This window comes from Phyllostomus hastatus, unplaced genomic scaffold (assembly GCF_019186645.2).
Source record: "Phyllostomus hastatus isolate PE091 unplaced genomic scaffold, TTU_PhHast_1.1 phas_scaffold_78, whole genome shotgun sequence".
NCBI classification, from domain to species: Eukaryota; Metazoa; Chordata; class Mammalia; order Chiroptera; family Phyllostomidae; genus Phyllostomus; species Phyllostomus hastatus.
The window spans coordinates 6,383,128-6,405,496 of NW_025334041.1; the positions used below are offsets into that span (position 1 = coordinate 6,383,128).

At 52.2% G+C, this 22,369-nt stretch overlaps 1 protein-coding gene across 2 annotated transcripts in view; it reads right to left on the reverse strand.

Annotated features, from left to right (window-relative positions):
* The window catches only part of EEPD1 (endonuclease/exonuclease/phosphatase family domain containing 1), a 75,857-nt gene extending 56,658 nt beyond the window's left edge, over positions 1-19,199 (reverse strand). For both annotated transcript variants that reach the window (XM_045828560.1, XM_045828558.1), the window contains exons 1-2: positions 18,784-19,199; positions 17,447-18,443 (exon numbers count right to left, since the gene is read on the reverse strand). In XM_045828560.1, the coding sequence (XP_045684516.1) occupies positions 17,447-18,324 (878 nt within the window). In that variant the 5' untranslated portion in view covers positions 18,325-18,443; positions 18,784-19,199. The remainder of the gene's footprint in view (positions 1-17,446; positions 18,444-18,783) is intronic.
* Between the last annotated feature and the right edge of the window lie 3,170 nt (positions 19,200-22,369).

Below are 22,369 nucleotides of genomic sequence, written 5' to 3' on the forward strand. Positions count from 1 at the left end.
AATTCCCTAGTTCCTTTATCTGGGCATTTCTTTCCTCTTGCTCCACAGCTCCAGCACCGGAGGGCCTGCGGCCAGACTGGCTGTGCTGGGTGAGGCAGGTCTCTGAACCCACTGGGACACTCTGGGGACAATAGGACTCCGCCCTGCCCCACCCCAGGCCCACAGAGGGGCATCTCAGGGAAGACGTGGGTGTGGAAAGAAGCATGAGAACGTCCTTAAAGCTCCTCAGGTGACTGGGAACCAGAGGGCTGAGCGCAGCTCTGGGAAGTCGGGTGGGCGGGGCTGCAGGCCCCAGCCCCTCCCACCGTCTGTGTGCGTGTGTGTGTGTGTGTGTGTGTGTGTGTGCGCGCGTGCGTGCTGTGCACCTGCTGGAGCTGCCCTGCCACTTCCCCCGAGGAAAAGCTTCCGCTGATGTATAGGTGTCTAATTTTGCTCTTCATGTTCCTACTTCTTAAAAAATGCATCACTCCCTCAACTGGGGGACATGATCAGTGCCTTTGAGCATGTAGCCCATAGGTACCTACAGACATATGAAACTCACTAATAAATTATATAGATGTACTAATGTAATACTGTGCTCATGATAAAATGCAGCTAAAATAAAAATGTTAAGGGGACGGGATCATATTCACAGAAATAGGAGTTCAGGGAGTTGGCCGCACCCCCAGGCCTAGCAGTCGGGGGGAGGAAAAGGCTGATTACCAGGGTGCATGGTAAACCACTGAACCCCTGAGATTAAAACTGGAATATTGCTTTATTGAAATATGTTTTTAAAATCCATGTGTGCACAAAGTAAAGAGGATCTGTCTGGAAAACAAGCTGGTTGGCAGATTAGCAGGTGGTTAAAGGGTAAGCTCTTCTGTTCCATGCAAAGAAGGCACTTCCGGCGCTAGGGCTGTAAGATCCCCGGGGCTGGATGGAGAAAGGCTCTTCCCCCGGATCAGGACCTCCCTGCAGAATGCCAAGGCCCTCACCTTTATCTAGTGCAAGTCAGACCTCTGGAAGGCCAAAGGCAGTTTCCTCTTGCGTAAAGGCCCTAAGAGAGGAAGGCTTCTAGACCTAACACTTTCCCAGATTAACAGCACTTTGCTCTGAGATCAAGTTATTTCCCTGGGGCGATTAACACAGAAAGCAAGACGACACTTTGACACTTCGTGGATCTGCAAGGCTGGCTGACCCGCCTGAGGGCCAGGCACCGTGCTGCAGGCTGTGACCAGCTTGGAGCTGGAGGCCACCCTCCACTTCAAGGGTTCAGGGTGGAATTACGGTCATTACGGTCCAGAAGGGCTTGTGAGGGGCCCCAAACTGAGAGGGTCTCAGGGAAGCTCCGGGCTGGCCTCCCCGGGGGCCTGTGGACACTGGCATCTACAAGAAGAGAATGGGGAGGGGGACCCTCAGCAAGAGCCCAGAGGGGGAGCTGGGAGAATCCCAGATGGAAGGAGCCTCGAGCTTTGAGGGCTGACAGGTGGCTGGAGAGCTTGAGATGGGGGAGCAGGCAAAGAGGAGGCCAGGGTGTGTGTGAGTGTGTGAGTGAGTGAGTGAGTGTGTGCATGCAGTGAGTGCATGTTGCTGTTAGCACAGGGAGTCTGGACTCCATTGAAAGCGCTACGGGAACCACAGCAGCATTTTCTGAAAGATTAGCTTTTCCTTTTATTTTTTTAAGGTTTTATTTCCTTTTAGAGAAAAGGGAAAGAAGGGACAAAGAGAGGGAGAGAAACACTGATGTGAGCCAGAAATTTGATCGGCTGCCTCTCTCATGCCCCCAGCGGGGGACCTGGCCCTCAACCCAGGCGTGTGCCCAGACCACAAATAGAACCAGAGACCTCTCAGTTTGCAGGACAACGCCCAACCCCCTGAGCCACACCAGTCAGGGCAGGTGTTCCTTTTTGAAGTCACACTCTGTCTGCAACGCAGAGAGGAGGGGGCCTGGGCCAGAGCAGGCCCTAGGTCAGGACAGAGAAGATGACGATAACCAAGATAACCAAGATAACCACGACGATGATGATGGTGGGGACCATGACACCAGCAATCAGGGGCAGGTACCCGCCCCAACAACCTCTGTGTAGGTGCACCATCGCCCCATTTGCCAAGAGAAGAGGAGGCACAGTTTCAATTATTTACCGCAAGTCAGACACTCGTTGGAAGAACGAATGTAACCAAGAGACATCAAGACGGCTGGGAAGCCAAATCAGAAGTCGCCTCCGGCACAGAGCAGGGACACGCTGAGGGCGCCAGTGAGGTGCGGTTTGCACACCACCAACGCCCCCCGCAAGTGTGCACCCCCGCCGTTTTCCAGCAGGTTTACAGCGGCGCCCGTCCTCGCCACCACCCAGTTCCCGAACACTCGGCCCTCCCCCAAACGGTCCCCGTGCCTCTCTGCAGTCCATCCCTGTCCCCACCCCCGCCCCAACCACCGACCCACTTTCTGTCTCTAAAAATTTAGGCACTAGCATTTTAAGTCAAAATAGATTTAATTTTGTTTCTGGACGTATTAGTTCCCTTTCCCCTGAAGACATTCCGAAGAGCTGCTGGAGGAGAACCGGGTGGCTTATTTTTAGGTAACACCTATATATAGAATTAACACCATATGCTCCTCCCCGCCCACCTCGTCTCCGCGCTGCAAATGACTTATCCTGCTGTTTGGCGCTGGCCGTTTATTTAGGCTTGTGTGTATAACAGAGCCACGCACATATGAAGTAAGCGTCACCTAAACTCAAACACAAGTGTTCTTCTAATTTGAGATGTTTCTCTGTACACAAAAATATTTTATGCTGACGAAGCTTTCCTTTTCCTTTTCAGGGGGTCATTCCTAAGGACAGGATATCATCTCCCCAATAGAAGTGCGAACGCTAATGCCTGAGTCTCTTGAACCCGGACAACATTGTACGGACACGTTCACACCTGGAACAGTGGCACCTCCTAGCATGTGAACGGAAACAATTTTATTCAAATAGCCATTGCGTAAGGGAACCTGCAGGACTCACTGGGCCCCCCTGAGACCCAACTTTTCTACCACAAAACAAGGCCCAGAAATAAGTAACCCCACGTCTTCTCTCCTTCCAAATTTCTGCTCCGTCCCAGGCTGTGTGAGGCAGGGGAATCCTCCCAGGCGGCTCCTGAAGTAACCTGTCACCCAGGAAGTGCGCTGGCACCCCCTGCCCCACAAGGTCTTGCTTTTTCCTCTGTAGGAAACCTCCTTCCATGGGACCTTTGCTCAGCTTGGCATCCCTGCCCTTCCTGCACCCCGAACCTGCCGCACCCCAAGCTGACCCTCCTCATCAAGTGCTGGATCCGTTCAGAGTCCCCAAGTTCCTCCTTTACTTGGGAGTCCCATGGAGGGGCGGGGTGCAGGGGGACCCCTGGGCCTCGCCTGCTCAGCCTCGCCTTCTGCTCCACGTGTCCCCGCCAGCTCCTTCCACACCACACACGCCACGGCTGAGAGAGTGCACTCCCAGCCTCCATCCCTCTGCCCCTCGCCCCCTCCAGATGCGAGATGTCACCCGCACCTCTTCTTCAACCTCAACGGACCAAGTGGTCTTCCTCTCAGCCCCTCTGGCTTCCCTCCCTCCTGTCCAGCCCAGGCCCCAGGGTCCAGCACTTCTACTGGCACCACGGAAACACAGCCAGCCTGAGCCGCTGTCCCCCCAGCAGCCACACCACCCTCCGCGGCTTGCTGGTGAGTGGCTCCAGAGCAGTGACTCTCGGCCAGGGACAGTTCTGCCTCCCAGGGTACATCCATCTGGTGTCTGGCCACAGTTCTGGTCAGCACACCTGGGAAAGGGGTGCTCCTGGCATCTAGCAGGTAGAGAGCCCAGAGATGTCACTACACATCCTACAATGTATAGGGCAGCCCCCCCCGCCCCACAATTGTCTGGCCCAAGATGTCCACAGAATGTGAATCTATACTAACCTCAAAATGAACATTTCTTTAAAAGTCAAAAACGCCAAGGAATTGCCAGACCCTGCTCTAAATCCTCCTTTACATGGGACCCTGCATTTCAGCCCTCCTGTTTGGTTGGCTGTTTAAGTTTTTTATCTTAAAAATGGATAGTGTTTGAAGAAGACTCGGAGGCAGGCCTGTAACAAATGTCCTTTGACCCAGGTGTCCACCCTTGGGCAGGGTCGGGGCATGGGCCAGCAACGTGACCACTTACCTGACGAAAGTGATCAGAAGGCTGAGAAGGCCAGGCTCCTGGAGGAAGTGGCCACGGCAGCCACACTGTCTCTGCTGTCCCAGGGACCTGACCCTGGGCAAACTGTCCCCACGGCTGGAGTGAGCTCTCCACAGCCCCTGCGCTGCCAGCCCTACTGGCTCCTGACTCCGAGGTTGGGACGAAGCCACCGAGCAGCAGAGCCCAGGCCCTGGCTGCAAAGGGAGCGCTTCCTGCTTCCCTTGGGCCCCCACTGCCCACCACGTCTTGTGCGCAAGAAAGTTTTCCAAGCACAGGAAGGATGGGGAGGGAGAACAGTGAGACAGAACGACAGTGAGACAGAAGGGCTCTGGGTCCTCAAGATAGTAAAAGGGACTAACAAGAAAGAAGGAAGGGCCTGAGTATGATTTACACTTTTTTATGTTTTACATGTGCCATATCAAAACTAAAGGTCCCAAGTTGGACAATAAAAACTAACTTCACAGTCTGGCCTTGACCTGTGCGAAAGACCGAGGCCGTAGCATCTGTCTCTGACGTTAGCAGCTGCCAGGGCATTTGGAAATCAGTTAGAGAAAAAGGAATTTCTAATATTCATCGGGTACCACTGGCCTTGGCTGAAAGTAATCGCAGAGGAGAACTTACAAATGCTGCATTGGCCAAAAAGTCCATATGGTTCTTTCCGTAAAATAAAAGACACATTTTTCATTTTTACCGATACGCTTACTGAGTTGGATAATTTGAGGATGTTGGTTCTCTTCCACATGGTATATGGTTGACTGTTCTCAACAATTAATACCTCAATTTAATCACCATCAACTTCAACAGGTCTACCCAATCCTGGAGCATCCTGCAGTAAGAAGTCTCCAGCACGAAACTTCACAGACCACTTACGAAACATCTGATCAGTCACAGCATCGTTTCCATACACTGCACAAATCTCTTTTTGCCTTTCAGTTGGGTTTTTACCTTTCTTGAAATATTAAAGCAAAATATGCTGAAAATGTTGCATATTTTTTCCATCTTCAATATTAAAATGCCTACACAAAAATTCACCAATTTTGATAGTTTTTTTTTAAATGCACACTGATATGACAGCTGTCACAATACGATCTAACAAAATCATTCCGAGTGAAGTTAAGGACAACTAAGTGCTACTACAATCGCCTTACAGAAAAAACGGAACTAACTTTTTGGCCAACCCAGTACTCAGAAGGCAGCATACAGCCAGCTGCACCCAGGGCCTCCCTTAGTCACTTAGAAAGTCACTTAGAAAGTGGAGGAAGCAAAGAGGCAATGAACACCAAAGATAAAGATCTATTTAAAACGTGGTGTATTTAAAACTCGAGCACAGCCAGACACTCTGTGGGGGGAAGCATGTACAGACAGATGTCCTGTCTGTGGCCGCGCACACAGGACTCCACAGACACGTGAGGGGCAAAAGAGATTCATGGAAACAAGGCTGAAAAAATGATGTTTAGCCTTGGCTGGTGTGGTGCAGTCGGTTGGAGAGCTGTCCGGCAGACAGCCAAAGGGTCATGGGTTCTGTGCCAGGTCAGGGCACATAGCTAGGCTGTGGGTTCAATCCCTGGTTGCAGCGTATTAGAGAAAGCAACCAACTGATGTTCTCTCTCACATTTATGTCTCTCTCTCTCTCCCCTCCCTTCCTCTCTCCCCCTCTCCCTCTCTCTCTGAGTACAATGAAAACAATGTCTTCAGGTGAGGCTTAAAAAACGTTTTCTAAAGTGATGTTTAAACTACAGAAGACAATCCCAAGCTCTCTGACCTACCATAAAGTCTGACTCACTGCTAGGGCTGTTCTGCACAAAACTAATTTTAATTTAAACACTTATCATGTGGGGTTGCTACATTTTTTTTGGTGGTTCGTCTGAAGGCTGCAGCACGTGTCCGGGCTTTCCCGCGGGGCCACTCATAGCCGTGAACTTACTCACACAACAAGGACGACCTGCGGTCCAGGGCGGAGTCAGAGAAATGACTGCGCTTGAGAAACCTGACTCATGGAGACCGGCAGCATGGGCCGGAATGACAGAGGGTGAGGCCGTAAGGGGGAGGAGATTAAGCTTGAGGCCCCCAAGTATACAGAGGGAGCCTCAAAGAGGTTCTGAAGGGCTGGTTTTTACTTCCACTAGAAAAAAAATTCAGAAAAATGGGCCCCAATGTCAAATAAAGGACGTCCGGGGGGTGGAAGAACAGCACCGGGGCAGCAGGACAGTTAAGCGTCGGAAGGAGTAACGGAGCCACACTGTGGAACTTCATTCCCTGGGGGTTTTCAGACACAGGGACCCCGTGCATCGAAGACGTAACCTAGGGAAGAACGCACGGGACCTGCGTGAAGGAATATGTTAGGCTCTACTGACAGTTCCGGAAGGAGCTTCTGGTCCAGACGGTGGAGCGAGTGAACACCGTGCCCGCCGGCTGCCACGACCGCATCAGAATCACAACCACGTCACAGGGCAGTGGGCCCGGGAACCAACCGCCCGGACGCTGGCCGACCAGAAGTCCGGGAACTGAGGACACGAAGGAGAAGCCACATCGAGACTGAGTACAGAAATGCGAAAATAACTTAATCAGTTAATTAATTAACTAATTTTCAAAAGTGCCAAAAGAAGGCTTAACTAAACAAAGAATGACGGCTGTCCAAGGGAAGGATCACTCGGCATTGCAGTGACTTCAAATTCTCTCAAACTCCATCTGCAAAGTCAACGCGAGTCCGGTCGCCCTTCCAACAGGCCATGGGAGAAACTCCACCTGGCCCTAAGATTTACATGGTTAGGAAAACGTGTAAGAAGAAGCACAGGAAGAAGACTCACTGGACCAGGTGGCATGGTGTCACACCCAGTCTGCAAAAGGCGGAGGAGACCATTAAGTGTGATGGACACGCATGATAAAGGTGTCCTCAGTCGGTGCGGGGGGGCGGGGGGGGCAGCAGCTGAGTTGTTCACAGATGGCATTGGGAAAATTTTAACAAAAAATAAAATCAGAACCCTATCTTATTCCTACACGAAGGTAGACTCCAGAGACGTTAAAAACCTAAGGAGCTAAGAGGAAAATGTCAGAGCGAACTTGGGGTGAGATGAGATTTGCTAAACAGCATCCAAAGGGAAGTCAACTGATTTGACCGAGTCAAAATGAAGACTCTCTGTGGTATCAAGGGCACCACAGACAAAGGGCAACGCTCAGCCCGCCCACCAGTCATCGAGTAGCTGTGCGGCTCATCAGCTCGACCCAACCCAGGGAGCGCCCCCAGCTAAACTGATCTCTTCACGCTCTCCAGATATAAAAAGCCTAGCAAGCAGCTGCCCCTCCCTTTCTCAGCCCCCGGCCCTGCCCCCAGGTTTGCGGGTTCTCCTGGGAGCAGGCTGGCGCTCTAACGCAGCGTTCTCTAGTCCTGACACTGTCACGCGAGGACCTGGAAGTCAGCACGTCTCCAGGAAAGCCCCAAAGGAACAGGGCCCTCACCAACAGCCGAGAGGGTAGTCCCGACGCAATTTTTCCTGCACCGCCTTGTTATAGGCTGGATCGTGCGCTCCCCCAGCCCCCACCAAACTCACACGTTGCAGTCCTGACCCCCAGCACCTCCGAATGGGGCTGTATTTGAAACAGCATCTTTGAAGAGGTGAATAAGGTACAGGGGGGCCATTAGAGTGGCCCCAATCCACTGTGGCCTGCGTCCTGATATAAGAAGAGGAAATTCGGACACAGACACACACAGAGAGATGACCATATGAAAATGCGAGAGCGGACAGCCATCTGCAAGCCGAGGACAGAGGCCTCAGGGGAAACCAACCCTGCCGACACTTTGATCTTGGACTCCCGGCCTCCGGAATCTGAGAAGTAAACACTTGTTGTTTAAGCACCCCCAGTCTGGGCACTTTGTCATGGCTGCTCCAGGAAACTATCGCGCCTCTTACCTACGGGAACAACCCCTTTTCCTTCTCACATGGAGCCTTTTTTGTAGAAATAGTCACTGTTTCCCCTCTCTGTAGAAGAAATGCTTCAGGATCAGAAGGGACTTTGGTGATTTAGAAGAAGTATATACATGCAGATTTAGAACCTTTACTAATGCATCAATCAGTAAAAATGCCATAGCTCTTTTGATAAACACAGACACTGTATTTGAAATCAGGGGTTACGGGGTTGGGGGGCCTTGTGGTCTTCTCTCTCGCTCACCGCCCAGGTTATTTCTGTGTTTTGTTTTGGTTCATCGGTGACAAGGCATTCCTGAACCTCGAAGGTGGCATAAACAATTGCAAATGACAACATTTTGAACAGCCACCTTATCATCTCAATTGCCCTTCAGTTAAATGTACCCAAAGGTTTAGAAAAACAGAAGCACCTCTTGGTTTTCGGTGGAACCTCTGACAATATCTAATGACTTGCGTTTTCATCTTAACTGTTGGAAGCAACACAACTAACATAATTCAAGATCGCAAACCAACTCCCAGTCTTGCCCGGCATCGAACTGAGTCCAGCCCATAGGTAACAGCCACACAGCAGTCCCTCGTGTGGTGTCACGTGTGTGGACACGTGTTCAACATCTACAAAAGCCACACCGGACCATCAAGTCCAGAACAGCGAGGAAAGACAGTGCAGAGTCACGAGCTCGGGAAGGTGTTTAACAAGCCATCCGGGCCAGCCCACCTGCTAACGTGCCTCCCAGCTCACAGTTAATGACGCGTTTGGTGAGTAAGCCATCTCTGTCACCGAAGAAAAAGCCGAGGCGCCTACCGGTTTGAAGACAAAGCAACCAAACCAAACCACACATTCCTCCTTCACCTCTTCTATTTCTAAAATATGCATGAAATCTGGGGTGGGGACTTGGGGCAATGAACTCTTAACCCAATAGCTACATGGTTACGTTGTTGAGTGAATCTTCTAGAGAAAGTAATTGGGAGTCAGGAATCACCCCCCGGCCCGGTCACTGCCAGGGTCTGCACTGTCCGTACGTGGCAATAAGGCCGCTAATAGTAAAGAAGGTCACTCAGGCCAGGTACTGGTGTCGTGTTGTCCCAACCAGCCTCTCTGCTCTAGGGACCCACCGGACTGTCCCCAACCCCTGCATAAAGCACGCTGAGCGGCGGACTCCCATGGCGCATGCACACCCCCAACCAGACGAACTGTGCATGCCCGCTCCCAAGGAGCGCCCACCACGTGCTTGTCCATCCCCAGCTTTGTTTGTGCCGGGTGTACACGTGCCTCTGGTCTCCTGACATATGACATCGGCTGATGAACCAGGAGTGGGTCGGGGAAGCTGTTTCTAAGAAAACGAACAGGACTGCCTGGGAAGCTGCTCTAAAAGCAAGTTGTTGCAAGAAACTACTGTCAAAATAGCTGTGACACGGTGACTGGAGAAGACTGAAGAGTCAGAAACATACGGGATCCCGCACTCGGACTGCTTTGCAAATACCCTTGCTCGGCTTTGAAGGAGCCAATACGAGGCGCGCGCGCACACACACACACATATGGATTTCATTATGTAACAGCATACCTACAAGAGGTCATGACTCAGGAATGCAAACCACGTTGGCTGAGAGCAATCTAGTCGAGCACGCAGGCTGGGGCAGTGGATAAATACAAACACGTGGGGCAGCTTTAGTGCATCCAGGGCAGCTCCTCATCATCCCACTTTGGAGTCTCCCTGCCTGGGTTACCATTGAAGCTCCACTACCTAAAAGCTGTGCGACCTGGGGGATATGACTCGGCTCCCCTGAACCATCTCTCCTGTATGTGTAAAAGAGGGCGAATAATGCTGCCCACACGTGAAGCGGCTTAGCTCTGGGCCTCAGCCACAGAAATGATCGGTGCGGATTATCATTGTTTCTGTTCTTGGTACGACCTCAACCAGGTGGACACTGAAAATACAACCACCATTGCGGGAGGTAGAGGGAGGGACATGTAGAATTTTACCGCTTCAACTGAGTCCCCTCCCATTAAAAATAACTGGGGAGCCCTTCGTAAAGAACCGACCAGGAAAGCGACACAGTGACCTGAAGCTATGGGCAGAAGCCACCCTCCAAGCAAGGGAGGATGAAGCCCTGAGCATACTGGCAGGCGAGTTCAAGGCCCAGTGCCAGTCAGGCGTACTTAGAGGCCACCAAAACTGTTTTACTCTTTCCGCATCTGAGAAAAGGAAGACTGCAAACACAGTTAACTCAGCCAGAATTGGCTTCTTGGAAGTGCATTCTTCACCCAGTAGAGTCCACCCAATAAACAGTGATAAGGAAGGAAAAAGGGAAAGGAAATACATTCTGGAGAAGTTTTTTGTTTTAGTAGAATATTGGATCAGTATTTGAAAAGTACCAATCCACCTGAGACCTCCCACTTGAAAAGACAGCGTGCTCTTAGCCCGAGGCGAGAAAGACGAGGTACCAATTTGACCCTGCAGCTTCCGGGTGAGCAAACAGGACTCAGCCCCACAGAGCACAGTAAAACCACACCCCAACACACTCAGTCTTAAATGCGGCCACGGGAACCCATTACAGCGGCCGCTAGAGCAAGACAATGGAAGGCCTTGCTTAACAGCTTCATCAGGTAATGGCTGAGCCAAAATAGAATTCGCAGGAAACAATGGCTCGTTGGAAACAAACAACAAAGCGACAGGGCGAGGGAGCTGCACCCAGCAGAGAAAACCCAGCGTTTCTTCACCCGAGGGTTTGGCAGAAGGATTCGAGGCTTTTCTCTATAATGAAATGTCAGCGCTAAGCCTGGCTTCCCAGCGTTCCTCTCCACCGGAATCCGGCTGTTTGGTGGCTGTCAATCAAACCATGGCACTAAAACCTGCTGTCCCTGCCAGGCCCATCTGCAAGGCACAGGGTCAGGAAGCTTCTGAGGCCCCTGGATACTGGCTGAGGGCTCCCAGGCTGCAGGTAGGGTCGGGTGTTTCTGCGGCACCTCCTGGATGTCTGATGCTAGAAGTCGCTGGGGTGGAATTTCCACTCCGCTGTCCACGACTACACACAGCCCGTGTGTCTAGGACGAGCACACAAAATTTTAGCAAACCATTATTTTATTCATTATTGGCAGAGTTCATCCTTAAGGACTTCTACCTAGGATAGAATCTTTGGGAAGGCAGGGCAATTTTGAAATAAAAGTAGCACACACCTCGCTGCTATGCTTTCCTGGGAGGCACCGCGCGTGGGAGCCTGACATGTCCCCATCTGAACATTCCAGATCATAAGCCTGGGCGTGGGCCACCCTGGCCCCTGAGTGTCAGGGACTGACTCCAACTTCCTGCTCCCCACCTGTCAGCTGCGTGGGGGCTGCTGACTTTCACCTCGATGGCCACTTCACACCCCAAACCCCCTCCAGACTGGCTGCCTCCCAACCACCTGACCTGGTCCTGTCCCCTCCGCCTTCTCCTAGCTGACGTCACACACTTCCAGAACCAGGCAGGCAGGCAGGCAGCAGGTAGACCTCTGTGCTTAAGTTGTACCGCCTCCCTCATCAAATATTATCACCTGGGGGCTCCCTGTGTCTCTAACCTCACCAGGTAGTGGGCACAGAGTAGGTGCTCAATTAACACTGAATTAAATATGTGTACACATCTTTTGATAGAAATAGTCCCCTAGAATCCCCCAAATACGCCCTTGTCCTACAGGAATGGATGCTAAAGAGAAAGTAGCCTTGTCGGATGCCAGTCTGAGCAGGTTTCAGACCACCGGGCTCTTCCTCCACCCACGAGGGACCAAGACCCCACGCCTGCCCAAGCAAGGCAACAGCAGAGGGGAGGGGTGAGGCCGGCAAGCTGCATCGTGTCCACGCCGCGCAGAGGCATGCGAGTCAGCCCCGGGATTTCTTAAGTGCCTCTGAGTCTGTCTGCTAGAAATCCACCCGGTTAATCCCCACAATATCCAAAACACAGGCAAGTCTTTCCAGTTTGACCCTCTGAACGGTCCTCTCATGTCTGCCCACTTTCCCATCTCCCGGCCACTATCATCTTTGGCCTTTGCTGTGCAACAGCCTCTCTACTAAACCCCCAGGACCCACTCCCACGGGACCCCCGGCAGCCAGAACAACCTGGCGACAGGTAATCCATCAACCTCTGCTTCTAATCCTCTGTGGCTTCCCTGTGCTTTTAAAATAAGAGCCTTAGAAGCCCCACCCACCTGGCCCTGCCTCTCCCTGTAACCCCAGCCACCTGCCGCTCCCAGAGCTCTGGCTGGCTGGCTGGCTGGCTGGAACAAGCAGTCTCAGGGCCTTTGCACTGGCTGGCCCCTCTAGTGGAGCCCTCTTTTCCCCAACTTTTTCCACGCCTGGCTCCTGGCCTTCATCAGCTTTCAGCAGAGGCCTTCCTTGACCTCCATCCTCCTCAGCACTAGCCACCATCTGTAATTACTTATCTACATGTGGCGTGTTCATCCCCCTACCTAGCATACAAGCTCTGTGGGAGCGGGGATGGTGACCTGTTCTCCACTTTATTGCCAGAGCCGGACACCGAACCTGGCACCCAGTGAGAGCCCCAAACCCACCTGTTGAATGAATGAGTAAATAATAAAGGAATGACTACCCCCTGGGACAATCAGCACCATCAAACCTCCAAAACCAGATCCCACATGGGCCTGGTGTTCTGGAAAGACACAGGTAACCTTTTCCCCTTGGGTGAAATAACACCCCCCCACCCCACCCCCACATCAAGCCCACATCGGGACCTCTCTGCACTCACACTGTCTCCTGCTAATCCGGCGGGCTTAGTGCGGACCACCTTGCTCTCAGGAAATGACCCAGAGCTCCTCAGCTCAGAAAAGCAGAACTCCACCCTGGAGCTGAGCCAAGGTCACGGACTCGCATTACAGGGGCTGGGTGGAGGGGCCCCGAGTCCTCTGCATTGCTCTGCCCCTGGCCATAAGCCTGGTCCTTCAGAAGAACAAAGGCAGGAAGAGAGCAGAGGCCTCCGGGGCCTTGCCACGGCCCCGGGAGTGTAGGTGAAGCCTGGCGGTCTAAGACCCAAGGCAGGGGGGCGACAGAGGGTGGGCCAGGCGTGGGCCCGAGGACAAGGCGTTTGGGAACAGACACCTCCACTTCCGGCTCTGAAACCAGCTGAAAGCCTGGCTTCAAACCCTCATTCCAACATCTCTATTTCTGAAGGTCACGAGGATGCTCTTGAGTCTGAGCCTCAGTTTCCACAGCTGTCAAAACAAGTTGCACAATTTCTCCTTGAAGGGGACTGCTGAGCTCTTTGCCCCAGATGCTACGTCTGGCTGCACCTACCCCGCTCCTGTCTCCCAGAATGAGCCCCATATTCACGTGAGAAACATATAACCGGATATCAATTACACTCAGTGACTTCCCCCGCCCCCCAAAAATCTGGGTTCCCCAGACTATTGGAGGTCGAGCCATGCAACCTGATTCACAATGACTTGACTCTGTCAAATAACAGGGCTTAGCTGACTTCTGAATTTAGCGTCTGCCTGTCCACAGCAGCCACTCGATATATATTTTTCAATGAACGAATCAAAGACAGGATGAGTTGTGTCTATATTGATCCTAGCAATCCAGTCTGATAAACTAATATCTTTTTTCACAGTCAGGAAGCCAGGCGCTGATTCACCTTGTCCTTTGATACTACAGACAGACATGTGGCAAGAGAAAAAAAAGCCTATTTAGACCATTATAAAGCTCCAGACTTTGACATGCTTCCTTTTGCTGGAGACCCTGGGGAAACTGGGTAAGTGGAGTATCAAACCTCCTTATTTCTTTTAGAGATTATCTGTCCATTTCCCCAGGCTTATTCTTTCAGAAAACAAGAACTGCTCAGCCAAAAAAAAAAAAAAAAAAGGAAAATTAAATAGTCTCCATTCCATATGTCGGCTGTCACCAAATGTTCGCAAGGATATTTAGCGGAAGCATTCCTGTTTCGGTCTTGCTCCATACATCCTGAACGAGGAAAAAACATTACCTAAGACTGAGATTGGGCAAAGGAATCTCAGAAGACCTGTCAGTTCCTTGTCACACATGCTGAAGGCTCATGGTGACTGTAGGTTATCTAGCTTCCTACTGCCCTGCCTCGGCCTTCACAGGCAAAACAGAGCTCCCTGGAGCTCCCACGTGCCAGTCCACAAATGCAGCAGCACCTCAGGGCAAGGGCCGGACAGACACTTCTGAGTCCCATACAGGTGCCTTTGCTCTAAGAACACACCTCCCAAAGCACAGGTGGCAAACACAAGGCCCTCGGGCTGAGTCCGGCCCTCCACCTTGTCTTATCCGGCCTGGCACCTTGTTTCTTTTTCTACCCGGCGGCAGCACTGAGCCCTTACTTAAGTTAAGGAGTAGTTACGTTTATACAGCCCTAAAATTACATTTGGCCCTTTGAAGGCAACCACGAGGCTGATGGGGCCCCCGGTGAAAATTAGTTTGACACCCCTGTCCCAAAGCAAACCCACAGAAAGGAAGACCATCAGTGAGCCGTTCCCTTTGCAAGGGGTTCTGGAGTTCCAGAACGAAGGGCCTATTTTTTCCTTGAACTACATTTAAAAGATGAAAAAACTGAGGCTTGGAGAGGTTAAGGAATTTCACCAATTTAACACAGAGGGGGTGGAGCCAAGGGTTTGTGGGGTGTGTGTGTGTGTGTGTGTGTGTGTTTAATGTGTTTACAACGGGCTTCATGTAAAGGAAACGTGACTAGCACATGCCATCTGGCAAGGGTCCTGGAACAGACAGAGCATGGGGTGCCCGCACCAGGGGCGGACGAAGGTGACTTGCCTACCAAACACAGCGTGCATGCCAAGAGCATGCGTCTAAAGTCAGAGGGTCTGGGTCCGAGTCCCAGCTGAGTCACCGACATAAGCCGTGGGACGGAGGCGAGTCACGGAACTCCTTTGCTTTTTGTTTCTCCTCTCCCAGAGATGGAGATCATTAATCCAAGCAAGCCTTGTGTCCTTCCTGGAATCACTGGGGACGTCGAACAAACAGGAAAGCTGGCAGAGGCTGTGAGGGCCGATCCAGAAGTCAGGTAACCCTTGCTTGCACACACGAATGAAAAAAAAAAAAGAGCCGCCCAGAAACTCACCTGCAGCCATCCTTGCTCAAGCTCAGTCTGTTTCCTCTTACTAAGAAAGGGATCCATTGGAATGTGAGGTTTGGTGACTCGGGGTGGACACGCAGCTCTTGCAGAATGTGCCTCGCTGTTCTGAGCACCCGTGATCCGCTCTGTCACAACCGGCCATCTCTCAGTACCCTAGGACAGTCACACGGGCCCTGAGCCTGTCACTTCATGTGTACCAGACACCAATAAGGTGGCAGGAGTGCCCAGAGCACCGCACACACTGTGAACAGACAAAAGGAGCCACCACTGCCCGGGACAAAGGTCACGGCCACGTGTGAGACATGAGAGAGGTGGCCGCTGTGGACGAGAGTTGCTAGGGCTCCTCTGCAGCGCCCCTGGCCACCCCAGTCTGCGCTGCAGGGTGCAGCCCACCCTGAGGCCGGCTGTCTCCTGCTCTCTCTGCTGTTTTCTGTCTCTGGTATTCATCTATTCTCAAAGCCGAATAAGCCCTTCAAGTTCTGCCCAGAAAGGGCGTCATATGATTGAACCAATACAGGGATGACCAGAACAATCAAACACACACACACACACACACACACACACACACACACATACAGCACCTGGAAAGCTCTGGATGGATTCACTGAGCCTGTCAGAAAAGCCCGCACTGGGGGAAGCGCTTTACAGAACAAGCCGGAGGAACGGATGATTGCCCGACACATACTACGACGGGGCTCAACCTCGAGCGTGCGCCAGAACCAGCTGGAGTGCGTGAGAAAACACAGAAACCCAGAGTTCCCGAGTCAGCTGCAATGCCAGTGCCGGTCCAGAGACGGCACTTGAAAGATCACTGTCATTGTAAACGAGCCAGAGCTGCCCAGACCGTCATTCTCACTGGGACAACTTCAGATGCTGATTCATCCCCTTTGACCCCCCACAGGGAGCCTTAAGGAAACCCCTGATGGGAAGTGAACAGCCATCTCACCCCCCCTGCCCTCTCCTGCCCTTTACACACACCCGTGCTGCCACGGATGAGGACAATCACCAAGCATCCTGGAGAAATATCTCCCAGAGCAGAGCCCAGTTCTCACCTGGGTACAGGATGGTTTTGCAAAAGGAGGGAGTTATGCTGCAGATCAGAGGATGCGGCCGTGCAGGAAGAGCGCTCGGGGATTCCCGGGGGCAGGGCTCTGAGCTGATGCACGGTCTCTGCAACCTCAGCGACGAGTATGTGCCCCTGGGACGGTGCCAGCAAAACGTGGTGACCTGGTTTTCTTTTCACCCATTTATCTCGATGCTCTGCCACAGTGCGCTGTGATTCCCATCCCCCGCCCCAAGAACGCCAACAACCCAGAGCAAAGGAAAGTGGCCAGTCACCACCAGCACACACCACCTCTGTCGGATGTCAGGCTCAGAGGATCTCTGGCCTGGAAGGGACCATATAAATATCTCTTTCCTTCCCAAAGCTGATTACATTATACAAGTCACTATTTTACTAACAGCAGGAGTTACTGCTAAGATAATACTGTTTCGGTTTTATGGGGGGTTAACGGAAGTTCCTATGGAGAGCACGGTTGTGAATAATTTAAACACTGTGATAAGAGCCCATCCCACAGTGTCTTCTGGGGTTCAGATGGGAAAACATGGCCCATATTCGTCATACATCAGTGGGACCTTTTCTGGCTATGGGACAGAAGAGGTCACATTCATTTAGTGCTGCAATTGGTGGGCCTGAAAACCAACTTCAGGCTAAATAAGGAAAAAAGAACGAAGAGTGATTCATTCGTGGCATTTTGGCAAATATATACCATGCGTGTGTTCGCAAATGCCTGGTGTTTCAGCTGATTTTGTGCGCACAAAGGGGCACATTTGGTGAAACAAATGTGACTTTCCTGCTCATTAAAACAATCCGACCAGCTCTTTCTCCCATGCAAAACTGCACTGTAGTTCCCACGCTCCGAGGGCCTGGTGTGCTATAAACCCACAAAGTCTTGAGTCAAACACCATTCTCCAAAGTAGTGACACCAATACAACCTCCACTTACCCACAAATTTTAAGTTGATCTCAGCTATACCACATTCAGGATACGGGCCACAAGACCAAACAGCTGTATTCTGAAAATTCTGGAGGAGAGCTCAGCTACAGGTGACAGTACTGGCTGGGGCCTCCAGGACACTCATTAAATAGTCTTGCCCTCTTCCTATCCCCAAAAGTCCACCCATCGGCATGCACTGGTGAGGCCATGCAAGGGCTGCCGGCACCCCTCACACCCCTGGCGGTTCCCTGTTTTGCTCACCTGTTTTCCAGGAGCGTCATGCACACCACCTCTCGCACCCCGGGGTTGTTGGCCTTCTCCACCGAGCAGCCCTGCAAGTTCCACGTGGCCAGCCTCAGCACAGGCCGCCCGTCCCTTGTGCCTCCAAAAGCCTCCACGGAAGGTCGAGTGGAGATAATCTGAGTGGGCCCACCTGGCGGCAGGTCCAGGTCCTCGCTCTGCAGGCTCAGGGAGGTGGGGCTGGGGTGAGGCTTGGCGGTGAAGGTCAGGCCCCCGTTGGTGTGGGTGGACGGGGGCCTGGACCTCTCCGCGAACACCTGGTGCCGTATCCTGTCCAGGAAGGCGGCATTGATACCGCCCATCCTCACCAGGTCCTCGACGCTGCGGAAGGGCCCGTGCTCCCGGCGGTAGTCCACAATGCTGACAGCCATCTTCTCCGTGAGTCCTCGGATGCTCATGAGCTGAGCTGGGGTGGCCGTGTTGATGTTGACGCGTGGGGTGAGAGGCACGGTGGTGGCCAGGTGGTGAGGCTGCTGCTCCAACAGCAGGTCCCTCCGCAAGGAGCTGGGAGAGTGCTGCGCAGAGCTGCCCTTGCTGCTCACGCAGATCTCGAACTTGACCTGCTCTAGCTTGGTGGCGCCTACGCCACTGACCAGTGCCAGGTCCTCCACCTTCTTGAAGCCACCGATGTACTCGCGGTACTCCACGATGCTGCGAGCCACTGCACGCGTCACCCCAGGCAGGGTCATCAGCTCCTCCTCTGTGGCGGTGTTAATGTTCAGCCGCTCCTGATTCACCAGAATGTTGCTGAAGTTGCAGGCTGCACTGAACTTGCGACTATGGGACAGGTCCGAGGGGTCCCGGGGAATGGAGCGGTGGCAGCCCAGGGTGCTCCCCATGACCGGCCAAAATCAGGGGCCCCAGAAGGCCTCGCCACCACAGAAGAACTCTCTGGCTAGGAACTCTCTGTCCCTTACAGGCACAGAAAAGTGTCCAACTGTACCTTTCACTTGGCCACCTGGAAAACAAATTAACAAACACACAAATCAATGGAATCAGCTAATCAGTTTGCATTAGCACTCCCTACCTAGAGCTGGAGTTCTTAACCAGGAATCCTGGGCTGGTGGCTGTCCTTGAACCCTGAACACACAATGAGGCTGGCCCCTGTGGATTTTCCTCTGGAAAGGTCTGGTTTGATCCCATTGGGATCCAAAACGGCTTTAAGTCGCTCTTCTTGGAAAGAGACCCATCCCCATCAGCCCACACCTCTGTTCCTGCCGGAATTCCGTGCTCACAAGTGTGGGCACGGAGGTGTTCATCGACTCCCACCAGATCCGCCGCCGTTCCCCGCGCCCCACCTCTCGGCCGCTCCCCCGGGGCGTCCTTCTTCCACCTGCAGCTCCGAAGCCGGAGCCCAGCCCCGCACAGCGCTGGGGCCCTGCCTCCAGCCCTGGTGCCCACACGGTTGCGGGTCAAGGGCCGAGCCGCGGCGTCCCTCCCACGCCGCCGCTTAGGGCCGCGCGTCCCGGCTCGTTCTGCGGGAGAAACTCTCGGAGTCTTTCTCCCAGAGCCGACAGCGCTGCAGGACTGCGGGGCAGCGACACCCGCGGCGAAACCCGACCGCCGCGGCCGCACCAGGACTTGCGGCGTCGCCGCAGTTGCGCTGATCCAGGCAAAAAGTCCTGCTCTTCACTCGGACGCCGGATCTGCCAGAGCCGCTCCCAGAGCTCAGCACCAGCGTCTGGGTCCCGTTCGCCGTCCGTGTCAAAGCCAAAGTCCGGGCCGCGCCGCCCGCGCCTCCGCCTGCACCATGGCCACGCCTCCTCCCGCGCTGCCACTCCTCCCCCCTACTCCCGAGGGCACGCGGGGGCGGGGCCCGAGCGTGGGGCCGGGGCCTGGGAGAGCGGAACCCAGGGGCGCGGGGGCGGGGCCCTGGAGTGCGAGGGGCGGGGCTATGTTTGGGCGGGGCCACGGAGCGCGGGGAGGGGCCCGAGCGCGTGGGGGGTGGAGATAGAACCCGGGAGCGCGGAGGCGGGACTTAGGGACGACGGGGCGGGGCCGACACCCAGGCGGTTGCGGCGAGTCACTGCAGGGCTCTCGTAGAGTCGGGGGATACGGATTTGGAATTGCTACCTAGGATCGCGGCTGGCTGGCGGGTTGGAGGCTGTTTGGTCTCACCTAAGGCGAGACTTACGCAGCTGTTTTTCGAAGGGCGGAGTCCCAGGGGGAGAGGAGCGCCCAGGGACGGTCACTGTCTGGCCTCCAGCCAGGTTTCATTCGTCTTTGGCTCATGGGGCAGGGGCCAGGTACTCCTGAGGGTCAGGGACCTCTTGGTCCTGTCAAATCTGAGAACTTTCTAGAGGGGACTGGGTGGAATCTTTTTAACTTCTGCCATCCACCTCCCACCCCCACTTACGACCTCTTTTTCCACTCGAGTATTGCCTTTGCACCGCTCACACAGAGATGCCCTCAAACAACGGCAGTGACTCGCTGTGGGGATGCGCTCACAGGTTCACAGGGGTCACCAACAGGGATGCCCATTTGCACATTTAGCACTGAGTAAATATGCATGTTTCCTTAAACATGAAATCTACTCATTAAGAAGGAAGGAAACGCTAGTTGGGAATGGCAATTTAGTTAAAAATTAAAGATCCTGCTGCATTACGGTGGACACATGAAGCTAGAGTATTCGATTAAACAAGCCATGTGGCGATACTGTTAAATACTTCTCCCCTGGTGTTCTCTGAAGTTTCATCCTCAGCCAAAGTGACCAACGCTTCTGCTTTCCAGACCCGGGGCTTAGGTCAACCAAAACAGCAACCCTCAGGAAAGACAGATGGGAAATGAGAGGCTGCTGAGGCCTGGTGAAATGCTATTGCCTTGAGTCACACTCCCCTACTAGTCGGGACTCTTAACTGCAAGTGAGAGAAATCCAACTCAAACTAGCTCAGACAAAAAAGGAGGGGGGTAGTTAAGGAGCAGACCTCTGTCCCTCAAGCATGGCTACAATCAGTTCTAATGATGTCATCAGGACCTGATCTGACCCCCTCCCCCCATCAACTTCCACTTGCCCCCCCTCCCCAATAGCACGCTACATTATGCCCCTCCCTTCCCCCTGTAATCCTACTGAAGTAAGAAAAAAAAATGTTTAAGAGAAGCACTTTCAGAGGAGGGAAAAGTCTTTGTGGAGCAGAATGTCCTGCTGGGCCTTTGTGACTATGGGTAGACAGCCCAGGGTCATGGCTAGCTGCAGTAGAAACAGAAAAACCACATATTTTATATCCAAACCAGGACACGTTGGAAGGTAAGAAATCCACTGTTAAGTTCACTGGCACAGCAGGTGTAATCTGCTTTTATTCCCTGTGAGCCTAAGCCTGCGTTCCCCTTGGTAGGAATGAAGCTAAGAGGTAGCTGAACTGTTGTGCATTCAAATAGGCAAAACTCAATGAGATGGCGAAACTTGAAATGACTGGCCATGGCAAGTGTTGGTGTCAGGACACGGGGCCATTGAAACTCTCATACATTGCTGGTGGAGTGTAAGATGGTATGACCACTTTGGAAATCACTTTGGCAGTTTCTTAAAAAGTTAAACATAGAGTCCCCGTATGACCCAAACTATTCCATTCCCTAGATACTTACCAGAAAAAAGAAAGTATGAAATCCTAGGAGCTTTTCTTGTTATAGCTGAAATCCAGAAACAACCCAAAGCTACCGGCAGAGAATGGATAAACAAATTGCGGCATACCCATACAAGGAAATACAACTGGGCAATAAAGGCAGACTATGAATACACACAATACTGAAGAATCTCAAAATCATACTGAATGAAAGAAGCCAGGCCAAAAAGAGAGAGAAAGAACATAGTGTATGATTCCATTTACACAAAACTCTAGAAAATACAAGTTAATCTGCAGAGAAAGATCAGCAGATGCAGGGCGGGCACAATGGCAGAAGGAGGGGGTGCAAAAGAACCCAGGAAACTTTGTGGGGGAGGGGGGATGATGAAAATGTTTGCAAGGGCATAGTTTCATGGGTGCATGTATGTCAAGACTGACAGAATTGTATACGTTAAATATGTACAGTTTAGTATACTCCAATTCACCTCAATAAAGTTGGGGAGAATCTTCAAACATAAGAAGGAATGCTCTTGGAACTTAAAGGAAAAAAAAGACAGACTTACTTTGGGGAGGTGTAGGTGACCCAGGGTGGAGAGGAGGGGACCAACAGGGAGCAAAAGATGCCACCCAAGAAGCTGAGTGTGGAGTTAGCAAAAGAGAAGCCCAGTGACTTCCCCAGTGATGGGTGGGCCCGGCAGACGGGGTCCCGGGAGCACAAGTTCACTGTCATTGTGTTAGGTTTCAAGTACCCAAGCGGTCCATGCTTAGCACATAGATGTGACCCTCTGGCGTTGTATCCCCAGCAAGGTAAAACAACGCCACAGCTCCAAATTCGGTCCCCTTTATAACCCCCCCTCCTTTTTAACTCCTCCACCTTTGTCCCATTCCTAGGGTTATTTGTTGTTTTGTTTTCCAGTTGGGTCAGGGAAATTTTGAAGTATTCGGGGTCCTCCTCTTGCAAAGTGGTAGATGAGTAGCTTGTGACAGCTCCTGCAATAAAGTAGGCCTTCCACGGACGTGTAAGGGGACAGTGAATGTTGTATATTCTGCTCCCGCAAATTTAAAAAAAAATGAGAAAAAGAAAAAAGAATTTTAAAAAAATGAGAAAAATTGAAAGGCATAAAGAGTGAGAAAAAAAGAAAAAATGAAGAAAAGGCAGAAGTAAAATGAGGAAAATAAAAATAAAAGAAGAACAAATAGAAGGGGAAATGAGAAAGAAAATTCTTTAATTAGAAATATTAAAATAAAGAAACAAAGAAAAATAATTAAAAGAAAGAGGAATAGAGGGAGAAAAGAAAAATAGTCAGCAAAATTGACAAAAAGTCAA